Here is a 22,087-nt window from a genome sequence, read left to right as displayed (position 1 = left end):
TCTATAAGTAAAGTTCTAAACATAATATCGTTTGCAAAGCAAGCATTGTGAACTGAATTCTTTTCTTTTTCACCATGTTCTGCTCTGACATAAATCACCAGTGTTCCATTGGAGCTAGTGTTATTTCTGATTTCCACTTATGTCATTGAGAGCACCCTGTGTCTTACTTTGTGTGCTCTGCCTTTACTTTAAAACCCAAAAGAGGACAGAGTCATTATCTTTTTCTGGAAGACTAAGGACATCAACCTGGAGAAATGTTCCTGATGTGGCTCCTGACCTGTTTTTATAAACATAACCATTGTCTTTCAGACAGCCTCTGGCTGACACCTATTCTTTTGAGATGGGATGCCTTAATAAGTGCATTGTAGCATGGGGTTAAGGGTCAGACAGACTGGAGTTGGAATCCTGCCCCTGCTACACATATCTTACTACATGTGTGACTCTGGACAAGTTATCTATCCCCTAGGCCTCAACTTCCTCATCTATAAAATGGGGATTTAAGAAAAGGACGTAAGTCAAAGGATAGTTGTTATAACCTATGATAAGTGCTTAGCATTTCCTGGAACACAATGCATGCTCAAAAACATTTATCTATTTATATCATTATCTAATATTTTATTTTGCAAAAGATCAAGAGTTTATGAAAGGAATAAGTGACTGTTACAACCTCAAAAAGCTGAGGAAGCACATGCTTAACTTCCCTTAGTGATTTAATATAAATCTGTCAGGGTAATTATTTAAGTCCTTTCAGAACCTTTTGCCTTTTAGCCTAGACCGATGTCTCCCAAAATGCTGTCCCTGAACAAACAGCATCAGCATCACCTGAGGACTTGTTAGAAATAAAGATCCCCAGGCCCACTTCCAGACCTACTGAATCAGAAACTTGAGGACAGGGCCTAGCAATCGGTTTTAATAAATCCCCCAATAATTCTGATACACACCAAAGTTTAAGAACCACTGGCCTAGACCATCTTTTAAAAAATTTTAAATAATAGCTTTATTGAGATGTAATCCATATACCATACAATTCACCCATTTAAAGTGTACAATTCAGTGGTTTTTAGTACATTCACAGAGTTGTGCAAGTGTTGCCACAATTTTAGAACATTTTCATCACCCTAAAAAGAAACCCCGTTTCTTTTTCCCCAATCCCACAGCCCCATTTTCCTAAGCCTACCAGCCCCAGGCAACCACTAATCTTTCTGTCTCTAGATTTGCCTGTCCAGGACATTTCATGTAATAGAATCATACAATATGTAGCCTTTTTTGTCTAGCTTCTATTATTTAGCATAATGTCGTCAGATCCATCCCTATTGTAGCATATATCAGCACTTCATTCCTTTTAATGGCTGTCTAATAGTCCATTGTATGGATATGCCACATTTTGTTTATCCATTCATCAGTTGATAGATACTTGGGTTGTTTCCACCTTTTGGCTATTGTGAATAATACTCCTATGAACATTTATGTACAAGTTTTTGTGTGGACATATGTTTTCATTTCTGTTGTGTGTATGCCCATGGGAGGAATTGCTGGGTCATATGGTAACTCTATGTTTAGTCTTTTGTGGAACTATCAGACTGTTTTTCAAAGGGCTGCACCATTTTATTTTCCTGCCAACAATGTATGAGGATTCCAGTTTCTTCACGTCTGTGACAACACTTATTATTATCTGTTAGACCATCTTTTGAGGTAATGAATTCTGTAAGTTTAATATGCTATGGCTCTTCTTATTTTCCCTAAAGTAAAATCATCAAACCTTCAAAGATGCCTTTTAGCTGTTATTTCTGATATTAGATACCTAGTTTTATGTTTATACTACCCATTTTATGATTTTATAAACTTCCATCAAATTTTTGGTCAGTTTCATTTTGAAACAGTGAAGCCAGGGACATTTTTCATTCTCTAATATGTCTCACCTAGTTCAATAAATATTTTTTCAATTAGTTGATTCTCAAACATTTCTTTCTTTTTTTTTTTTTGGCTGCGCGGCACAGCATGTGGGATCTCAGTTCCCTGACCAGGGATCGAACCTGTGCTCCCTGCAGTGGAAGTGCAGTCTTAACCACTGGACCGCCAGGGAAATCCCTCAAACATTTCTTGAATATAAACATTCCTTAGTTTTGCAAAACACCTACTATCAAAAGCAACTCATTTTCTCAACCCTTTGATTTCTGATTATAAGCTCCAGCTAAAGAAATAGGGTCTTACTAAAGCTGATGGTCCTTTTCTTTTCCAGAGGAATGGCTGCTTGTTGGAACGAAACAAGGTCATCTTCTTCTCTATAGGATTCGGAAGGATGTTGGTAAGTGGAAGCTTTTCAGAACAAAGTACGAGGTGGCTTACTGCTCATGTAAAAAAAAAAAAAAGATGTATACACTGTAAAAATCAGTGATTCCTGGACCATTAAAAGAGTGCTTGCTTCAGCAGCACATATACTAAAACTGGACCTTTAAAAGAGTGACTGGGGGTTGGCGGTAGTGCAGTAGAAAAGTGGGGAGAAACTTGTGAGAATCTCCAGGGTTTTCTCTTTTTTTCAGACTGTATTTCCCTACCCCCATCTGGGAGGTGGGGCTAGATGTTTTTTCCCTTCTCACTTCTTGGAGACTCATGCCAGAAATAAGAAATATTACTAATGGGAGTAAAATTCTCTTGTAAATGGTATGGTAGTAGGAAAAAAAAATTAGGAGCCAGTGATGTTAAAGATCTTGTTAAACTTCTACTGGGTGGACTAGGACAGAGGGGACCTGGGCTTGAGTCAGGTTTTACTTCTCCCCAGTCACGTGACTATGAGTAGGTCCTTTCCAATGTCAGCTTCATCTTCCATAAAGCATCTCACAAAATTGTTGGGGTCAGATGCAAGGACTTTGAAAACTAAAACTTTAATCAAATATTTCTTTGTCAGTAAAAATGTAGAATAACTAAAAGTATTTGATGTTTATTCTGTTAGAGTGCCCTCTAATGGGGAAAAAAGTACCTTGCTCCCTTTTCCTAATTTTATTTGTGTTCTCTGTGGAAAATTGATGTGTTTGGATATTATACCCTGGAGCTACAGAGTATAGAAATCAGCTGTTAATGCCACACCATATGAAATTGTCATTATTTGGCTATATTAGAAAAAACAAAATTTCATAGCTTTCAACCTAATATATAACTTTACCATAGTGAATAGCTTAATGTAAGTGTGGAAATAGAGCCTTCTCTTTGGAACCTGTAGCAAGGGTAACATTGGGAAAAAAAGAGTATCTTACTGGTGTAAAGGAGGAAAAATTTCTTTTTAACTACACATCTTAGGTTATTGTATGGGGACCTGTAGATCAGAGAAGCAACAAGGACAAAGGAAAATGACTGAGTTTCTACAGTGGCAAATTATGGGAAAGCAAATATTTGGGGGAACTAATTGGAGATGTTTGTTATGTAGATTCCTCTGGTGCAGTCTGTGGGCTGATATGGGTCTCGAGTTGTCTCTAAATTGATTAAATATTGTCCTTGGTAGAGAGGAGAGGGGAGGCATCTTTGTTAATTTCTGTCTTGCTCTTTGGCAGATGGTGGAGAGCAGAGAGCTTTTCTTGTATCTGCTTCTTCTCGGTTACCTTCAACTCAAAATAATCCTTGTGCCAGAGTAGCATATTTTGGGGTGGCATATTCTGCTACCCCTCACTGGTGCAATAGGGAGGGAGGAAGGTACCTGGTCAGGTTCTGTGGTGGGATAAGAAAGAAACCAGAAGATCAAAACAGGGTTTACAGTAAGTCCCCTACATATGAACAAGTTCCATTCGGACAGCCTGTTCGTAAGTCCAGCAAAGTTATCCTAGGTGTCCATCAAAGTTAGCCTAGGTAGCCAGCTAACACAATCGGAGGTCAAGCTGCAATTTCACTCACGCCTGACGTTGATGGAACATGCGTTTGCATCTTCGAACGTTTGCAACTTGTAAGGTTCGTACATAGGGGACTTACTGTATTTCATTTCTAAGTTTTTCAACTTTCCTTTAAATCAGGAGTCAGCCAACTTGTTCCAAAAAAAGGACTAAATGTTACCTGAAAACTGGGTTCGCCTCTTAGTGGGTGTTGAGCCAAAAGACACAACCAAGGCAGAGTGGGAGAAGGAAGGATTTATTACTTGCAGCAAGTAAGGAAAACACTAGGGATCTTTCCCAAAGCAGTGTCTCCCCAAACAGCAAAGTTGGGGAAGTTTTTAAGCTAAGGGTCCATGCATATTCATGAAGGGCCTTGGGCAGTTGAGAGTCCAAGCTTTAGCTGAGTGAAGTGACTGAGGGTCTGAAAAGGTCAACATCATCATCCCTTAGGTTCCTGTTGATCTGGTGGTTGAGCACCTTAGAGGGGGTTAAATTCTGCAAAATCTCAAGAAAGCGAGGCTAATCTTTACCACTGAAACAGAACTGGGAGTCTTTTCACCTGCTTTTTTATCTTTGCTATTGTTACTTCTCTTGCCTGATAAAGGTTTGTTCTTTTGTTCCCTTAAGATCGTTATTACTGAGATCTGTCCAAGGACAAGCACTGTGGCCAGGCTTAGCTCACAAAATGGCTTAGGCCAAAAATGGCTTCTCTTATGTCAAGAAAACCATGACTGGTTCTCTTTCTCCGGGTACCCTCTACCTTATTGACTTACACAAATAGTAAATGTTTTAGGCTTTGCAGGTCATAACATCTCTGTCCTGACTACTGTACTCTGCTACTGTAGCAAAAGAGAGGCTGTAGGCAGTATGTAAATGAATGGGTGTGGCTATTACCAGTAAAGGGTAATTTTCGAAAACAGGTCGAGGACTGGATTTGACCCCAGGCAGTACTTTGCTGGCCCTTGCTTTAAATTTTAGTTCTCAGAGCCAGAATATTTGTATTCTGTGACATTAACCCAGTTTGTAATTAAAAAATTAAGCCTGCCTTTGGTTTTGTTCGGCTTTCAACAACTGTGTTTTGACTGTCTACTGCAGGCTCAGATGACGTGCAAAGCAGGGATATAAAGAGAGCCTAATATTCTTATTCCAAGAGATAATCATAATCAGTTCTTTGTGCCATCAAATACTAAATACTCTGATAAAGTAACTTGTTTAATATATCATTTCTGTATAAGTGGTAAGGAATTGAAAACTAAACTATAAAAATAAACTTTTCAACATAGTATAGACTCAAACTGGGAATATTAATGTTAATGTGACTTGGAACCCTGGTGCCAGCTGTTCCTTGCCCTGTGACCAATTCACCATGTAACCTTTGACAAGTTAGTAATCTTCCTCAGTTTCCCCACAGGTAACTTGAATAGCAATATTAACCTTCCTTAGATAATTAGGAAATCAAACTGATTAGAGACTTCACTTCTCCCTATACCCCTAGAGAACAGTTCAGTTCTGGACCAGCTCTGGTCTGTTTATGGGCCAGAAGTAGACCTGGGCCTCTGTGAATCAGCCATAGAACTAACTGGGTTTCTAAATTTGAGATATCCGCAACTGAAACTACTAGAAGGCATTTTGGGAGGCTCCGAGGAGCTCCAGTTCTTTATGTCTCAGTGCAGAAAGAATTCATTGAGAGGCAAAGTGATAGATAAGAAGTGATTTATTAGAATAGGATACTTGTGAGGCTTATAAGCGGGGCGTGTGAGAGGGTGCCATGCCTCAAGAACTTAGTGGGCTACAGTTTTATAATCAAAGGAAAAATGGGGAGGGGGAAAAGACCACCTTCTTCCTCATTCTTGAGTAGATGTCATGCTTCTGTCATCAGTTCCTCCTCCATGTCAGGCAAAGGAATTTTCTTATCCCTACATGGTCAAGCCAGGACTGTCATGGCGCAATGGAAATGAGCAAAAAGAGTAACATATGCTAAAAATGGTACGTCATCTCAGGTTTCAGTATAATGTCACCTTTTCCTTATATTTTTGTTTTTAGTGCGTGCAGAGGAGCATGTCCTAGGAATCACTAACTTACTGAGCTCACTGGGCAGGATGTGTGTCTCATGCCACCATTGTTTTATTGTTTTGGAGCATGTCTCATGCTTCTGTTGCATGGTTTTGTTGCTAAGCAAGCCTGCTTGGTTTTGTGGTTCAATAAACCTGCTTTCTTGAGTCGACATTAACTTACAGGGGTCTCCCATACTTTTTTCTTCACTTACAGTCCCCTAGTGGGATTGACTATTTAATTTCCTACTTTGTCCCTTTACTCTGTCCGTATCAAAACCTCAGTAAGGCTACGACCAGACTATCTTTCTGAGGGAAGGGAGAGAGCAGGTAGTGAGATGTCATGGAAAGACTGGGGTTAAGAGGACCTGGACTCCGATCTGATCTGAGCCATCTCCTTCCTGTGAGTTCACAAACGTCTCTAGGCTTCAATCTACTCAGAGACTTCAGTCTACTCTTAAACAGAGGAGTTAGATTACTTCTTACTTCTTATCTAAGGTCTTAACAACTTTGTGTTTACTTCAGTGATGCCTCACCCTAGAGCAGTGGTTCTCAAAGTTTGGTCTTGTGGAGGAAAAATGTCACCTGCCATATCAGTAAACAAAGGATGTCTTGGCCCTCAAGCCAGCAGCCAGCTACTGCAGCCTCAGACTGTGCACCCTGGGGGGATTCAGGAGGGAGAAAAACAGGATACTGGCCCCAGATAGTTAAGGTGCACATCAAAGGAATGATTTCAATGAGCCCAGACTCTTGCATCCTCCCATACATAGAAACTTGAGAAGTCTGATTTTCTTACCTGGCAGTAATCTTTGATGTCTGACTACCAGTTTTATTTTTGTCTGAACTCCTATATATCCTGGCTCCTCCCTGGCTTAAGTCCTTAGCAAGTCTACAGAATAAAACATAATTCTCAACTTTTAGGTTGTGCATTTTTTTCCAGTCGACAGTTTCTAGACCCCAGGAGGTTCCCCAAAATCCTTTCAGAGGAGCCACAACGTCGAAACTTGAGTTCATAGTAACACTAAAGCATTATTGTGTTTTCACTGACATTTGCACTGATGGTACACAAGTAAGGCAGCTAAAGCTGCTGCCCCTCATAACAAGTTCAAGACAGTGGTCGGCAGTCTTGTTGGCACCACACTGTCCAAGCAGTTGTATTTTTGCCCAGCATGTGCTCACAATGCTTTTTTTTTTTTTTCTTTAAGCCAGTTTCGCTTAAGAATGTTCTTTGTGGGGCAGTAAAAAGTATTAATTTTATTCTGTCTTGACCCTTGAGAACACTTCTTTTCAATAATCTGTAATATAATGGGAAGTACACATGAAGCACTTCGGCTGTGTGCAAGGTACAAAGCCCAGTGGCTTTCTCAGGGAGCAACGAGCTGAACTGACCACTTATTTCATGGAACATTATTTTTGCTTGAGAGAATGACTAACAAGATAGACTGTGGTTTTTCAGACCATTTGGGTGTTTGGTAGATGTTTTCTCACAAAGGAACAGAGAGAGTCTGTCACTTCAAAGAAAACAACTGGCAGTATTTGTTACTAATGATAAAGATAGGGCTTTCAAGGGAAAATTAGAATTGTGGAAAAATTGTATCCATCCCCATGAGCTTGACAGCTTCTCCATACTTACGATTTTCCTGATGAGATGAGGGGTGATAATGAGCATGATTTTTTTTCAGCCCTATAAGAAAATGTGTCAACATTTGGAAAATCTTCATAACTATGTGAACCAGTATTTTCCAGTGCATGAAATTTCTAAACCAAGCATGAATAAAAGAGCCATTCGAAGTGTAAGATAGACCAATGGACTTTTACAGAAAAGTTCATTAATAGGTTGCAGATTCCAGATTGCAAGAAACTCCATTTGTCAAATTTTGGTATAGCATCAAAGAAGATCCACAATTATCTGAAAAAAGCTGTTAAAATATTCCTCTCTTTTCCAACTAAATGTCCACACGAGGACAGATGTTTGTCATATACCGCAACCAAACAACCTATCAAAACAGATTAAATGCAGAAGCAGATGTGAGAGTCAGCTCTCTTCTATTAAGCCAGACATTAAAGAGATTTACAAAAGTGTAAAACAATGCTTTCTTTTTAAATTTGGAAAAATACTTATTATTCATAAAAATATGTTATTTACGCTGATATGTAATGAGCTTATTACTGTTATGTTTAAGTCAATTAATACATGTTTTGGGACTTCCCTGGTGGTGCAGTGGTTAAGAATCCACTTGCCAGTGCAGGGGACATGGGTTCGACCCCTAGTCTGGGAAGATCCCACATGCCAGGAGCAACTAAGCCCGTGCACCACAGCTACTGAGCCTGTGCTCTAGAGCCCGCGAGCCACAGCTACTGAAGCCTGAGAGCCTAGAGCCCGTGCTCCACAACAAGAGAAGCCACCGCAGTGAGAAGCCTGCTCACCTTAACGAAGAGTAGCCCCTGCTCGCCGCAACTAGAGAAAAGCCCTCAAGCAGCAAAGAAAGACCCATAGCAACCAAAAATAAATAAATTTATTAAAAAAAAATTTTTTTTAAATACACATTTTTTAAGTTCCTCAGTTTTAATTTGTAATGGTAAGCATTGATAGCTATAATCCATGTAAAAGTTCTGGTCCTCAGTAAGTTTTAAGATGAAGGGGTCCTGAGGCCAAAAAGTGTGAGAATCACTGCCCTAGATAATTCTGCTCATAAAGAGAATTGTTAGAGGTAATAAAGTCATTTTCAAATACAGAACTCTTTATCAAGCAGTAACGGTTGATTTTGTGTGTGTGTGTGCAATGTAATGGCATAATACAGGGCAGGTTTCTGAATCTCCCAGAACTTCAGGGCCCCGTCTTCATCTCCTCTTCTGTGGGACATGTGGAGGAAGTAAGACCAGCTTTGGTGGTGTGGGCCCTGGTGGCTGCCTCAAAGAATCTCCATCGATTTGAGCAGTCAGCAGCGTACATAATCTCTCCCCGAGCCAGGAGGCAGGTGGCAGGGTGCAGGCTCAGCACACAGGCTTTACATAAAGTCAGCCCTGAGTTTGCCTCTGGGCTTTCTCTCACTGGCTGCTACCTAACTGCTTGACCTGTCAGGTTTCTCAGATATGAAATTGGAATAATAATACCTACTTCTTGAGGTGGTTGTGAAGTTACAGAGAATACATAGAAATTTTAAAATCCAGAGCCTGGCACTTAGTTATCACTTAGTTAATGATAGTGGCTGTTATTATTGTGATAATTATTCTCTTTTTGACTCTGGTGACTTTTGATCCTAAATGTTTTGATCATCCCAGCAAGGCTGGCTTCATGTGTTTTTTATGGTCTATAACTTTCTTCCCCTTTTTAGCAAGTGTCAGCAGATGTAGCATCACCTGAGAGTGGCAGTAAGTGTAGATGCATTAAATTGCTTTAGGTCTGGGGATGGTGTTGTTCGCTCTGTCCTGGCATACAGGACACAGGGTAACCACTGGGATTTAGTCTGTCTCAGTCTAAGGATGCTTTGGGCTGGGATTCATTGCTGGGGCTCCTATATTTGACTGTTACTTTTTATACTCTTTTGGTGACATACTTTGCCAAGGTACTATTATGTAGGGTAAAATCCTCATAAGTACCTTGCAGCTTCAGTAAACTGTGGTGTGATCCTTTCTGCTAATGCCAAGTGAAGGTGCATGAAACCCTCTGTTCTAAAATTGGAGTTGAAAGCAACTTACTGTACTCAGTAAAGACAACTGGCTATTTTAGATCTCCAACTTCTAGTCTTTCAGGAATTTTTTTATAATTCATGTAGGAGAGCAGTATGGAGCAGCATTTTTTGTCATAGTTATTTTTATATGTATCCCTGTTTGGAAATGTGAATGTTTGTTTCTTTCCCATAGGTTGCAACAGGTTTGAAGTGACATTAGAGAAATCCAATAAGAACTTTTCCAAAAAGATTCAGCAGGTAAGCCTTGATGGTGGTCGCTGCAAGAATATTTGATTCTATGAGACCCCGTCAAAGCTAGGACTTTGGTAAAATTATTTATTCATCTTTGAATCCTCTGCTCTTTGCCTCCCATTTATGCAGGGATCTCTGTCCATCCATCAAGTACCTGAGATCCTCTTTCATGAGCAGAAATTGAGATTGCACATAAGTCAGATCCTTGTCATTGATATGGGCTTTTTAGTCCCTTTTTAGTATTGCAGTTAAAATGAACATTTGTTAAACCTTGTCAGAAGTGTTTGAGTCTAATGATTTACTATTTTCCAGATCCATGTGGTTTCCCAGTTTAAGATTCTGGTCAGCTTGTTAGGTAAGAAAAGGGGTTGCATTTGTATTTCATGTGTCAAGAAACAAAAGCTATGACCTGATTATCCCTTTCATGGTTAATTTGATAGCTGTTACTTAACAATGAAACGGACACATTCCTAACCAGATGCAGCAGGGTACACAGGTAATAAAGGCACCAGCATCCCCCATATCTTGAGCTCTGTTCTCCAAGAAGTGTCACTTCATTCATTCATTCATTCAATATTTATTGAGTCCTACTCTAGGCATTGGGGATACCAAGTTGAATGAGACATGGTTTCTATCTTTGAAACTTAGGTTCTGGTTTTGAAGACCAAAATGACAGAAAGTACTCATGTTACCGTGTGATAAGTTACAATGAAAATTTATAAAAAGTGTTGTGGGATCTTAGTAATGGGAGGGACAGCATTGTCTAGTGGATGACTAGGGTTTCAACAGGAAGAGAGGGGTAGGCAGAGTGTTATAGGCAGAGTGAACAGCTTAAGCAAAGGCCCTGAAATGTGGCCAGACTTAGTGTATATGGTGGAGACTGGTAAGAGACAGGTGAGAGATCAGGGCCAGACTATTCCAGGCCTTGTTTGAAAAGCCATAGTTTGATGGAAGGCGGCCAGTGAGGCCTTTTCATGGCAAGCAGAAGAACTAGAAACTTGCCTCATGCTCTCTGTACTGTTCAGCCCAGGGCCCAAATGGTAGAATCATTTTAAACTTAGTTTCTAGTCAAGAGAGAAACATTTAAATTAACTAAAACTAGCTAAGAGGCCCAAGTGAAATTATTGCGCTGGCTTTGCTAGAAAAGAAATCCTTGCCATGGGTTTGTACAAAATCCACAGGGGGTTTCCTTTCTCTTACTGGAGCCTCCTAATGTGAGTAGCTTTGAAAGGAATTTCTTGTACAAATATTGCATCACAAGTTTCCAGACTTGAGAAAGACAGAGTGTAAGAGTGTTCGTTGGAAGTGAAAGAGCTCTTTAATTCAAGCCAGCCCAAATATAAAGGAACAAAATATACAAGTTTAGAAGACTAAGTGACTTCCTAAATGTTTTCGTACTGGTCATGGACCAGAATAAGTCATTGTTAGTGAAGCTGAAGGTACATCTTCGACCAGTATTTGCCATAAACAGTTACTTTGTGTGTGTGTGTGTGTGTCTTGAAGGTGGCTATACTAGAGAATTGTGATAATTTATATGGGTGTTTTACCTCCTTCCAAACAGAAAATAATATTTATGTCCATGACCTATTGACATTTCAACAAATCACTACAGTTTCCAAGGCAAAGGGAGCATCACTGTTCACATGTGACCTCCAGGTAAGTGTGGGCGAGATGAAATTTGACTTTGTGCTTTAATAAATGCAGCCTTTCCTACATCATTCCTACCATTAGATGGGAAGAATAACATTGATATCCAAACTCAGCAGAGACTCCAAAGAGAATATTTGATTTTGAATTGTATTAGAGAAATTTCCCCCTTAAAATGTTGAAACATTTGCATTCCCTGTGTGTGCGCTACCAGACAGCTGTATTTCAGGAGGCCAAGGACGAAAATGCTTGCCATGGACAAACCATTAGTGGGAAATCAAGACTGTAACAGTACATGAACATAGCTCTAGGGCATTAAAGTGACTCTTGTTCTGAACATGTCATTGTGGTCTTTGTCTTTAGGGAGTTTTCGTTATTCGGAAAAGACATTTCTCCTGATTTTTGCCAATTCGTCATCCTTACCTTCTTCAGAATCCGCGTCACCCCTCTACTCAGCTTTGATCACTTTTTATCACTTACGGTCTATGTTGACGTTGCATCATTTGTTGTATGCTTAGGCATTTCCGCCCCCCACTCCTTTAAAGGATTGAAAGTGGGCCTGCTGTCACTGACACAGGCTGATCCCTGCCCCTGCAGGTATTGACAGCCATGAGCAAGAAGCATTAAGAAAAAAAGGAGGAAGCAGTTATGTAGGTTTTCCTCTCTAAATATAAATGCCCATGACATTTGCTGGGACCAGGGCCTCTGACTGGCAGCCCTTGGGTAGGAAGCGCTTCTCAGCCTGTTGTTTCTGAGCTCATCTTAGAGAGAATGGTGTGCTTTGGTTCAGCTTATCTGGCAGCATGACTTTGTATGACAAGGGATGTTCAGATTAGTAGCCTTTTCAGGGTAGAAAAATCTCTAATATAGTTGTCAGTTCTGGAGACATCGTGTGCACATCCTCATTCGCTCTGGGTGTCTCTTCCCAGCACACAGAGACTGGGGAGGAGGTGTTGCGGATGTGTGTTGCTGTGAAAAAGAAGCTGCAGCTCTATTTCTGGAAAGACAGGGAATTTCATGAATTGCAGGTAAAGTCCACTGTTTCCTGGTCTATGGGTTGGGTGGGAGCTGCTGCTAAGTTGACCCACAGCTTGAAAGACTTGCTTTTCAGTTCCTGTGAAGCTCAGGAGCCCAGTCTTGATGTTCTCCCCAGATGAATGCTCTGCTAGGAGTACCTATGAGTTACTTGTGCCCACTTGTCAAAGTCTCCTGGCCTTCAGAGGCAGGAGTAGGACAATTCTACATCTCTACAGATTCATTGATATCAAAGGGGTTTTTCACCTTTTCTGAATGCACCTTGTCCAGTTCATGGGTGACTTGTATTTTTATTATGGGTGGTTTCCTGGCCTTGTGCTAAGAGAATTGTATTCAGATGAGGGTGAGAATAATTTTGCAGAATGGGGGTGGAATAACAGGAAGGTCATGGTTTTTTTCCTTTAACATCTTTCCAATTGAACTCTTGCTGTCTTTCTCCAGGGGGACTTCAGTGTACCAGATGTGCCCAAGTCCATGGCATGGTGTGAAAATGCTATCTGTGTGGGTTTCAAGAGAGACTACTACCTAATAAGGGTAAGATTTACTATTTTGCAAGTATCGTCAGTTTACCTTGGGGAAGGTGATTATGAGTCTACCTGGGAGAGATGATTATGTGCTTCTGAACTGTAGGTCAAGAGACTGCCTTAAGTAGAGTTTTTGGCATAACAGGGTTTGTGTTTGTATGTTTGGTTATCTTTCATGCTCTAAACATCTTTCACAAATAAGATGTCTGTGTATCTTAAGCCAGGCAGAGTCAACTCTCAGTTCTCTACATAATGAATTATCCATATCCTGTATCTAGTTATTGGGCTAGATCCAGTAGCATTATCGTGGACTGCTATCTTGAGGCTTCAGTGCTGAGGAATTATATACTAACTTTAGTAATAACTTAAGTATTTTTAAGACTTTGAGTTTCCTGCCCCCCAAAATCTTTTAGTATATTTGTTGTAAAAATTATTTTCACTGTTTTTTTTTAAATTTCAAAAGCCATATGTGTTTATTATAGAAAATAAGAAAATATAGATAAGGAAAAGAAAAGAAGTGCAAGTCATCCGTAATTCTACCACTCAGAAATAATCACTGTTAACATTTTGGTAATGGGCATCTGCCCTATGTACAAAAATTTCATGTTATACACATTGTTTTATAACCTGCTTTTTCTCCTAAGTGGTAAATATCCACGACATTGGTTTTTTTTCCCCTCCAGTATGCAGACTGTAAGTAAAAAAGGTTTGTTTTACAATTCATTTTATAGAATAATAGAAATTCCTTAGCTTCATACCCCTCTCATAATCCAAACTTGACAACCCTGGAGGTCTTTCTCCCCACCTCCCACTTCCCTACTCCCTGCTGTGTTAGCTCTTCATTGTTTATCTAGTTAGTATATTTGTTCCCTGTTTATATTCTTGGACTAGCCTAATTTTATCAGCATCAGAATTGCAAGCTCCTAGGCGAGTTACTGCTGTGTAACTGACTGCATCGCCACTAGGCAGACAGGTGCCTGAGAGGAGTCTGTGAGGGGCTGGGGACAGAGCCAAAAGTTGGAAGAGGGCTCTCATTCCTCTGACTACCTTAGGTGTTGCCGTCAGCTTCTTGAGAGTGGAGTGTTTTGAGGGTGAGGAATCTTGCTTTAGGACCAGGTTATTCAAAACGTATTCATTTATTTACAGACAGTAAAATTTATTCTTTTGGATGTGCAGTTCTGAGTTTTGACAGATGCCTAGAGTTGTATAACCACCACCGCAATCAAGAGTCAGAACAGGGGACTTCCCTGGCGGTCCAGTGGTTAGGATTCTATGCCTCCACTGCAGCAGGCACAGGTTCGATCCCTGGTCAGGGAACTAAGATGCTGCATGCCTTGTAGCCAAAAAAAAAAAAGAAAAAAAAATTCAGAACAGTTCCATCATCCCAAGAAATTCCCTCATGCTGCCCCTTTGAAGATAGCCCTCCTTCCACACCCCAACCTCTAGTAACCACTGATCTGTTCTTCATCTCTTATAGTTTTGCCTTTTCCAGAATGTCATATAAATGAGATCATACAATATGTAGCCTTTTGAGCCTGGCTTCTTTCACTTAGCGTAAATGCATTTGACATCCAACTCTGTTGTGTGTGTGTCAATATATTCTTTTTTGTGGCTGAATAGTATTCCATTGTATGGATGTACTACGGTTTGTTTATCCATTCATCAGTTGAAGGACAAAGTTGTTTACAATTTTTATACATTATAAACAAAGCTGCTATAAACTTTTGCACACAGATTTTTGTGTAAACACAGGTTGTCATTTCTCCTGAGGAAATGCCTAGGAATGGGATTGTTGGGTCCCATGGTAAGTGTATATTTAACTTGATAAGAAGCCAACAAACAAAATGGCTGTACCATTTTGTGTTCTCACCAGCATCATATGAGAGTTCCAATTGCTTTGCATCCTCGCCAGCAATTGACATTGTTAGTTGCCAGGCTAGATGCTTGTCTCCACGTTAGAGAAAAAGAGAACTGGGTCGACATTGTGATGACAAAATTTGTCATAACAGACTCTATAATATTTCTTTATGCCAAGTAAGGAATATTATTGGCTTCTGTAGGTTTGGGCTTTAACTTGATTTTTCTAGGCCATCTGTGTTCATGCCTCTGGCTTGAGAATGATGGGTGACTCACTTTGTGTCTTCCTGTAGGTAGATGGAAAGGGGTCCAACAAAGAGCTATTTCCAACAGGAAAACAGCTGGAGCCCTTAGTTGCACCTCTGGCAGACGGAAAGGTGGCTGTGGGTCAGGATGATCTCACCGTGGTGCTCAATGAGGAGGGGATCTGCACACAGAAGTGTGCCCTGAACTGGACAGACATCCCAGTGGCCATGGGTGAGACCACCATAGCTTCTCTTTCCCACTTTGGACCACCCTCAAAGAATGGAGCCCCATTCATAGCTTTAGCAGACAGTGGTTTCCAGTGTCATTCACTCTCAGTTCCCCTTCTTGTAAGTAGAAAAGTGTTTTAGGGTTATTAAAAATGGGATATTCTGGGGACTTTGCTGGCGGTCCAGTGGTTAAGACTCTGCACTTCCACTGCAGGGGGCACAGGTTTGATCCCTGGTCAGGGAACTAAAATCCCGCATGCTGTGTGGTGTGGCACCCCCCCTCAAAAAAAAAAAAACCAAAAGGGGTATTCTGGCTTTTGTAGGAAGTTGGGTTTTGCCCCAGAGGGGGAAGAATGTAAACAGAATTGTACATTTTAGGAAGTGATTGTCTACTACTACTATTTTTACCTCTTAGTTCCTTTTCTTTTTTTTTTTTTTTTTTTTTTTGTGGTACGTGGGTCTCTCACTGTTGTGGCCTCTCCCGTTGCGGAGCACAGGCTCCGGATGCGCAGGCTCAGTGGCCATGGCTCACGGGCCCAGCCGCTCTGCGGCATGTGGGATCCTCCCGGACGGGGGCACGAACCCGCATCCCCTGCATCGGCAGGTGGACTGTGAACCACTGCGCCACCAGGGACGCCCTCTTTTACCTTCTTTTTAATGGTTTGTGTCCTCTGCCAAAAAGACTACGTTTGGAAATTAGTGGAAATTCTTTACTTCGTCCTATAATCCGTATAACTCAGCATCAAAAGGTTTTTGATGTGGTGGTTATTGCTGCTCTTGTTTTTGTAGCTTAGAGGCACAGAGTGTGTTCAGGTGTGTCTGTCCTACACATCAGGTGTTTCTGCTCCTACACCTGCGTCAGGCTTCCAGCTCTCTGCAATGGTATTGCCTGGAAGCATATGACCACGCTGGCAGCAATTCATTTTTAGTCCAAAGAGTAAGCATTTTAGTTACTGCTGTGGAGAGGCATACAGACGTGCTGTCTTTAAGGGCTGTAGCTCAGGAGACAAGGATTACATCTTGCATAAAGAGACAAAACAAGGCCCTACTTAAGGCATTAAATTGGATGAGTTGAGATTTGGTAGTTGAGAAAGGGGAAGTTCATTGTTCAATTAATCAGTAAGAAGTTCCATTAAGATTGCACTAGACCAGGTAAGGAGTTCAGGATCTAGCTTAAAGAAAATTTCTTTCATTTTAGGCAGAAAGAATAGTTTGAAAAATGAGCAGAAATGCAGAAGACATGCTGATTTGTGAGAGGGCATTCCAGAGACTGACCTGGCTGAAACAGGTGGTGTGGATTATGGAGGAATGAGGATGGGGCCAGTTGTTAGAGGCCCACTCAAAGGTCTGAGAGGCCATTAGATTCCTAAATGGTAGAATTGATAAAAGCATCATGTTCTCGGGTGGTTATTCAGGTGGTGATTAGAGATGAATAGACCAGAAGGAAGATAAATCAAAAGGACGGTATTTTATAGAGCTCAAGATTATGTATATTCACAAGTTTGCCTTGGTGGTGGGGGCAGTTAAGAGCTTCACAAGAAGCTTCGTGATGTTCTAGGGACCCTTGTTTTCCTTCAGAAGAAGAGCCTTGGTAGACTAGGTGAAGCTGTGTGTAATATGCTGGAAGTAGGTTTCTGGTTCCCCAGCGTGGGGACCCTGTTTTAAGACCTTTGTTAGTTCCCAGCCCCTTTGGCAGTGTTTCGCAAAAACATTTTTGTGCCTTAACACATGGAGGGATGGGACGTACTTCCTGGGTAGGGTGGAAGAACACCATCTGACAGGAAGAAGACAAAACTTCTTATAGACTTCTATTACATTTCTGCTCTCCTCTTCACTACTGCACCCAGGCTCCAGTCATTTTGAAAGGACTCCCCATCCCTGTGCCTTCATCTGTGCTGTTGCCTCTTTCTTTCTTCTCTGCCCAGCAGCGTGCTGCTCATATGACAAGGCCCCCGTTCAGTGGCACTTCCTCTCAGAAGTCTTCTCTGACCCACAGGCAGAATTAGTCACTTCCCCCTTGGTTCCCGCCCTGCCCTTTCAGGTTTCTCCGTCATGCTAACCGCACTGTCCCACTGGATGCAGTGAGTTGTCTGTCTCCTCTGCTCGTGCAGGAGCTCTGTGGGCTCTGGGCTCATGTCTTGGTCCACTTTGAGAGTGCCTGAAACATCATAGCCTCTTAGTAAATGCTTGCTGATTGATGAATTACTGTCATTGTCCGCCATTCATTACATGCCTGCTGGACACCAGCCAGTCTGCCAAGTTTAAGACACAGAGAGATCCAGACCATCTCTGTTGTCAAAGACTTGGGGAGACTGAAAAATGATAAGACGTGACAATCAAAAGGGTTTCTAGTATAGATTACTTCTTTTATTGAATTAGACCTTATTAAAGTGGGCCAGATTTTAAAAGGACAGAGAAACTTTACATAGTTATACATATTAGCATGAAAGAAAATTGTAATCGCTTTTTAAAAATAAGGTCAGCATAAAAAAGAATCCAATACAAAAAAACATGCTATTAAATTTTATTTTTTGGTGAGATGAAAAATATCAACATAATAACAACAATAGCATTCAAACTGATGAAGGTGGTATTACTAAGGCCTTAGTTTTTCATTTCTGAGTTCCCTTCTGGTTTTGAAATTTTATTGTACTATTCATTTAGAGTATAAATTGTGAATATAATATGAAAAACTTTTTATCTGAAAATAAATAATGAGGAAAGTAAATTTATAGCAAGTTAGTCACACTAGGAAACTATTCTTGGCTTCCCTGGTGGTGCAGTGGTTGAGAGTCTGTCTGCCTGCCGATGCAGGGGACGTGGGTTCGTGCCCTGGTTCGGGAAGATCCCACATGCTGCAGAGCAGCTGGGCCCGTGAGCCATGGCCGCTGAGCCTGCACGTCTGGAGCCTGTGCTCCGCAATGGGAGAGGCCCGCGTACCACAAAAAAAAAAAAAAAAAAGAAACTATTCGTATAAGTATATTCTTTGAGATTACATTTTTATATGGTAATTATGCCATCTAGTGGTTCATTTTTTACTAATTTAAAAAAATTCTATTTTTAATTGTGTTTAAAAAAAAAACACACTATGGGCTTTCCTGGTGGCGCAGTGGTTGAGAGTCCGCCTGCCGATGCAGGGGACACAGGTTCGTGCCCTGGTCCGGGAGGATCCCACATACCGCGGAGTGGCTAGGCCCGTGAGTCATGGCTGCTGAGCCTGCGCATCCGGAGCCTGTGCTCCGCAACAGGAGAGGCCACAACAGTGAGAGGCCCGCATACTGCAAAACAAAAACAAAAACAAAAAAAAACCAGCATAAAACTTATCACCTTAACCACTTTTTCTTTTTTTTTTACATCTTTATTGGAGTATAATTGCTTTACAATGTTGTGTTAGTTTCTGCTGTATAACAAAATGAATCAGCTATATGTATACATATATACCCATATCCCCTCCCTCTTGCGTCTCCCTCCCACCCTCCCTATCCCACACCTCTAGGTGGTCACAAAGCACTGAGCTGATCTCCCTGTGCTATGCAGCTGCTTCCCACTAGCTATCTATTTTACATTTGGTAGTTATATATGTCAGTGCAACTCTCTCACTTTGTCCCATCTTACCCTTCCCCCTCCCCGTGTCCTCAAGTCCATTCTCTATGTCTGCATCTTTATTCCTGTCCTTCCCCCAGGTTCATCAGAACCATTCTTTTTTAAGATCCCATATATATGTGTTAGCATACGGTATTTGTTTTTCTCTTTCTGATTTACTTCACTCTGTATGACAGACTCTAGGTCCATCCACCTCACTACAGATAACTCAATTTCATTTTCTTTCATGGCTGAGTAATATTCCATTGTATATGTGTGCCACATCTTCTTTATCTATTCATCTGTCGATGGACACTTACGTTGCTTCCATATCCTGGCTATTGTAAATAGAGCTGCAGTGAACATTGTAGTACATGTCTCTTTTTGAATTATGGTTTTCTCAGGGTATATGCCCAGTAGTGGGATTGCTGGGTCATATGGTAATTCTATTTTTAATTTTTTAAGGAACCTCCATACTGTTCTCCATAGTGGCTCTATTAATTTACATTCCCACCAAGAGTGCAAGAGGGTTCCCTTTTCTCCACACCCTCTCTAGCATTTATTGTTTGTAGACTTTTTGATGATGGCCATTCTGACCAGTGTGAGGTGATATCTCTTTGTGGTTTTGATTTGCATTTCTCTAATGATTAGTGACGCTGAGCATCCTTTCATATGTTTGTTGGCAATCTGTATATCTTCTTTGGAGAAATATCTATTTATGTCTTCTGCCCATTTTTGGATTGGGTTGTTTGTTTTTTTGATATTGAGCTACATGAGCTGCTTGTATATTTTGGAGATTAATCTTTTGTCAGTTGCTTCATTTGCAAATATTTTCTCCCATTCTGAGGGCTGTTTTTCGTCTTGTTTATGGTTTCCTTTGCTGTGCAAAAGCTTTTGAGTTTCATTAGGTCCCATTTGTTTATTTTTGTTTTTATTTCCATTTCTTTAGGAGATGGGTCAAAAAGGATCTTGGTGTGATTTATTTCAAAGACTGTTCTTCCTATGTTTTCCTCTAAGAGTTTGATAGTGTCTGGCCTTACATTTATGTCTTTAATCCATTTTGAGCTTATTTTTGTGTATAGTATTAGGAGTGTTCTAATTTCTTTCTTTTACATGTAGCTGTCCAGTTTTCCCAGCACCACTTATTGAAGATGCTGTCTTTTCTCCATTGTATATTCTTGCCTCCTTTGTCAAAGATAAGGTGACCATATATGAGTGGGTTTATCTCTGGGCTTTCTATCCTGTTCCATTGATCTATATTTCTGTTTTTGTGCCAGTACCATATTGTCTTGATTTCTGTAGCTTTGTAGTATAGTCTGAAATCAGGGAGCCTGATTCCTCCAGCTCCATTTTTCTTTCTCAAGATTGCTTTGACTATTTGGGGTCTTTTGTGTTTCCATACAAATTGTGAAATTTTTTGTTCTAGTTCTGTGAAAAATGCCATTGGTAATTTGATAGGGATTGTATTGAATCTGTAGATTGCTTTGGGTAGTATAATCATTTTTGCAATGTTGATTCTTCCAATCCAAGAACATGCTATATATCTCCATCTGTTTGTATCATCTTGAATTTCTTTCATCAGTGTCATATAGTTTTCTGCATACAGGTCTTTTATCTCCTTAGGTAGGTTTATTCCTAGGTTTTGTTTTTTGTTTTTTTGCAGTACGTGGGCCTCTCACTGCTGTGGCCTCTCCTGTTGCGGAGCACAGGCTCTGGACGTGCAGGCTCAGTGGCCATGGCTCACGGGCCCAGCCGCTCCGCGGCATGTGGGATCCTCCCGGACCAGGGCATGAACCCATGTCCCCTGCATCAGCAGGCAGACGCTCAACCACTGCGCCACCAGGGAAGCCCTATTACTAGGTATTTTGTTCTTTTTGTTGCAGTGGTAAATGGAAGTGTTTCCTTAATTTCTCTTTCAGATTTTTCATCATTAGTGTATAGGAATGCAAGAGATTTCTGTGCATTAATTTTATATCCTGCTACTTTACCAAATTTCATTGATTAGCTCTAGTAGTTTTCTGGTAGCATCTTTAGGATTCTCTATGTATAGTATCATGTCATCTGCAAACAGTAACAGCTTTACTTCTTTTTCTCCAGTTTGGATTCCTTTTATTTCTTTTTTTTCTCTGATTGCTGTGGCTAAAACTTCCAAAACTGTGTTGAATAATAGTGGTGAGAGTGGGCAGCCTTGTTTTGTTCCTGATCTTAGAGGAAATGGTTTCAGTTTTTCACCATTGAGAATAATGTTAGCTGTGGGTTTGTCATCTATGGCCTTTATTATGTTGAGGTAAGTTCCCTTTACGCCTACTTTCTGGAGAGTTTTTATCATAAATGGGTGTTGAATTTTGTTGAAAGCTTTTTCTGCATCTGTTGAGATTATCATATGTTTTTTTAATCCTTCAATTTAAGTGCACAGTTCAGTAGCGTTATATATATTCACATTGTTGTGAAGCACATTTCAGAACTTTTTCATCTTGTGAAACTAGAACTCTGTACCTATTAAACAAGAACCCATTTTCCCCTCCCTCAGCCCTTGGCACCATTCTACTTTCTGTTTTTATGAATTTGACATACTTGTTACCTCATGTAAGAAAATGGCTACACCGAGAATGCCGTCCAGCTGCCTTCTCTGTGAACCATTGAGCATTAGGTGGAGTTCTGCATCTTTTCACTGTGAAAATCTCAAGCAGAAATAATGGGCTTCCCTGGTGGTGCAGTGGTTGGGAGTCCACCTGCCGATGCAGTGGACGCGGGTTCGTGCCCTGGTCCACGAGGGTCCCACGTGCTGCGGAGCGGCTGGACCCGTGAGCCGTGGCCGCTGGTCCTGTGTATCCGGAGCCTGTGCTCCGTGGCGGGAGGGGCCACGGCAGTGAGAGGCTCGGGTACCTCAGAAGAAAAAGAAAAAAAAAAAAAAAAAAGAAATAACATTGGCCAGAAATGTGGATCTCTTTCTCTAGCATAATTTTAGGGAAAAAAAAAAGTTGCCCTCCTCTTGCCTTTCCGAAGAGAATGAAAGAAGTTATGTAACCTTGTTCTCCCACTGACTCGTTGTTAGGGGAGCTGCAGCTGGCCTTGGTCTGTCCTGGCTTTGTGACGGATGAGAAAGGAGCCAGTGACGCTTTCACCCAACTCTCTCGG

The 22,087-nt window shown here is 40.9% G+C and overlaps 1 protein-coding gene across 1 annotated transcript in view; it reads left to right on the top strand.

Moving 5' to 3' along the window:
- Positions 1-22,087, top strand: part of VPS39 (VPS39 subunit of HOPS complex) — a 52,645-nt gene that overhangs the window by 5,271 nt on the left and 25,287 nt on the right. The window contains exons 2-8 of the mRNA XM_059058033.2: positions 2,240-2,305; positions 9,773-9,837; positions 10,144-10,186; positions 11,393-11,487; positions 12,408-12,506; positions 12,955-13,047; positions 15,188-15,371. Coding sequence (XP_058914016.1) covers positions 2,240-2,305; positions 9,773-9,837; positions 10,144-10,186; positions 11,393-11,487; positions 12,408-12,506; positions 12,955-13,047; positions 15,188-15,371 — 645 coding nt within the window. The remainder of the gene's footprint in view (positions 1-2,239; positions 2,306-9,772; positions 9,838-10,143; positions 10,187-11,392; positions 11,488-12,407; positions 12,507-12,954; positions 13,048-15,187; positions 15,372-22,087) is intronic.

The sequence above is a fragment of the Kogia breviceps genome, chromosome 3 (assembly GCF_026419965.1).
Source record: "Kogia breviceps isolate mKogBre1 chromosome 3, mKogBre1 haplotype 1, whole genome shotgun sequence".
Classification (NCBI taxonomy): Eukaryota; Metazoa; Chordata; class Mammalia; order Artiodactyla; family Physeteridae; genus Kogia; species Kogia breviceps.
The sequence above is the reverse complement of the archived record's forward strand: the minus strand, read 5'-3'. Positions and strand labels throughout refer to the sequence as shown.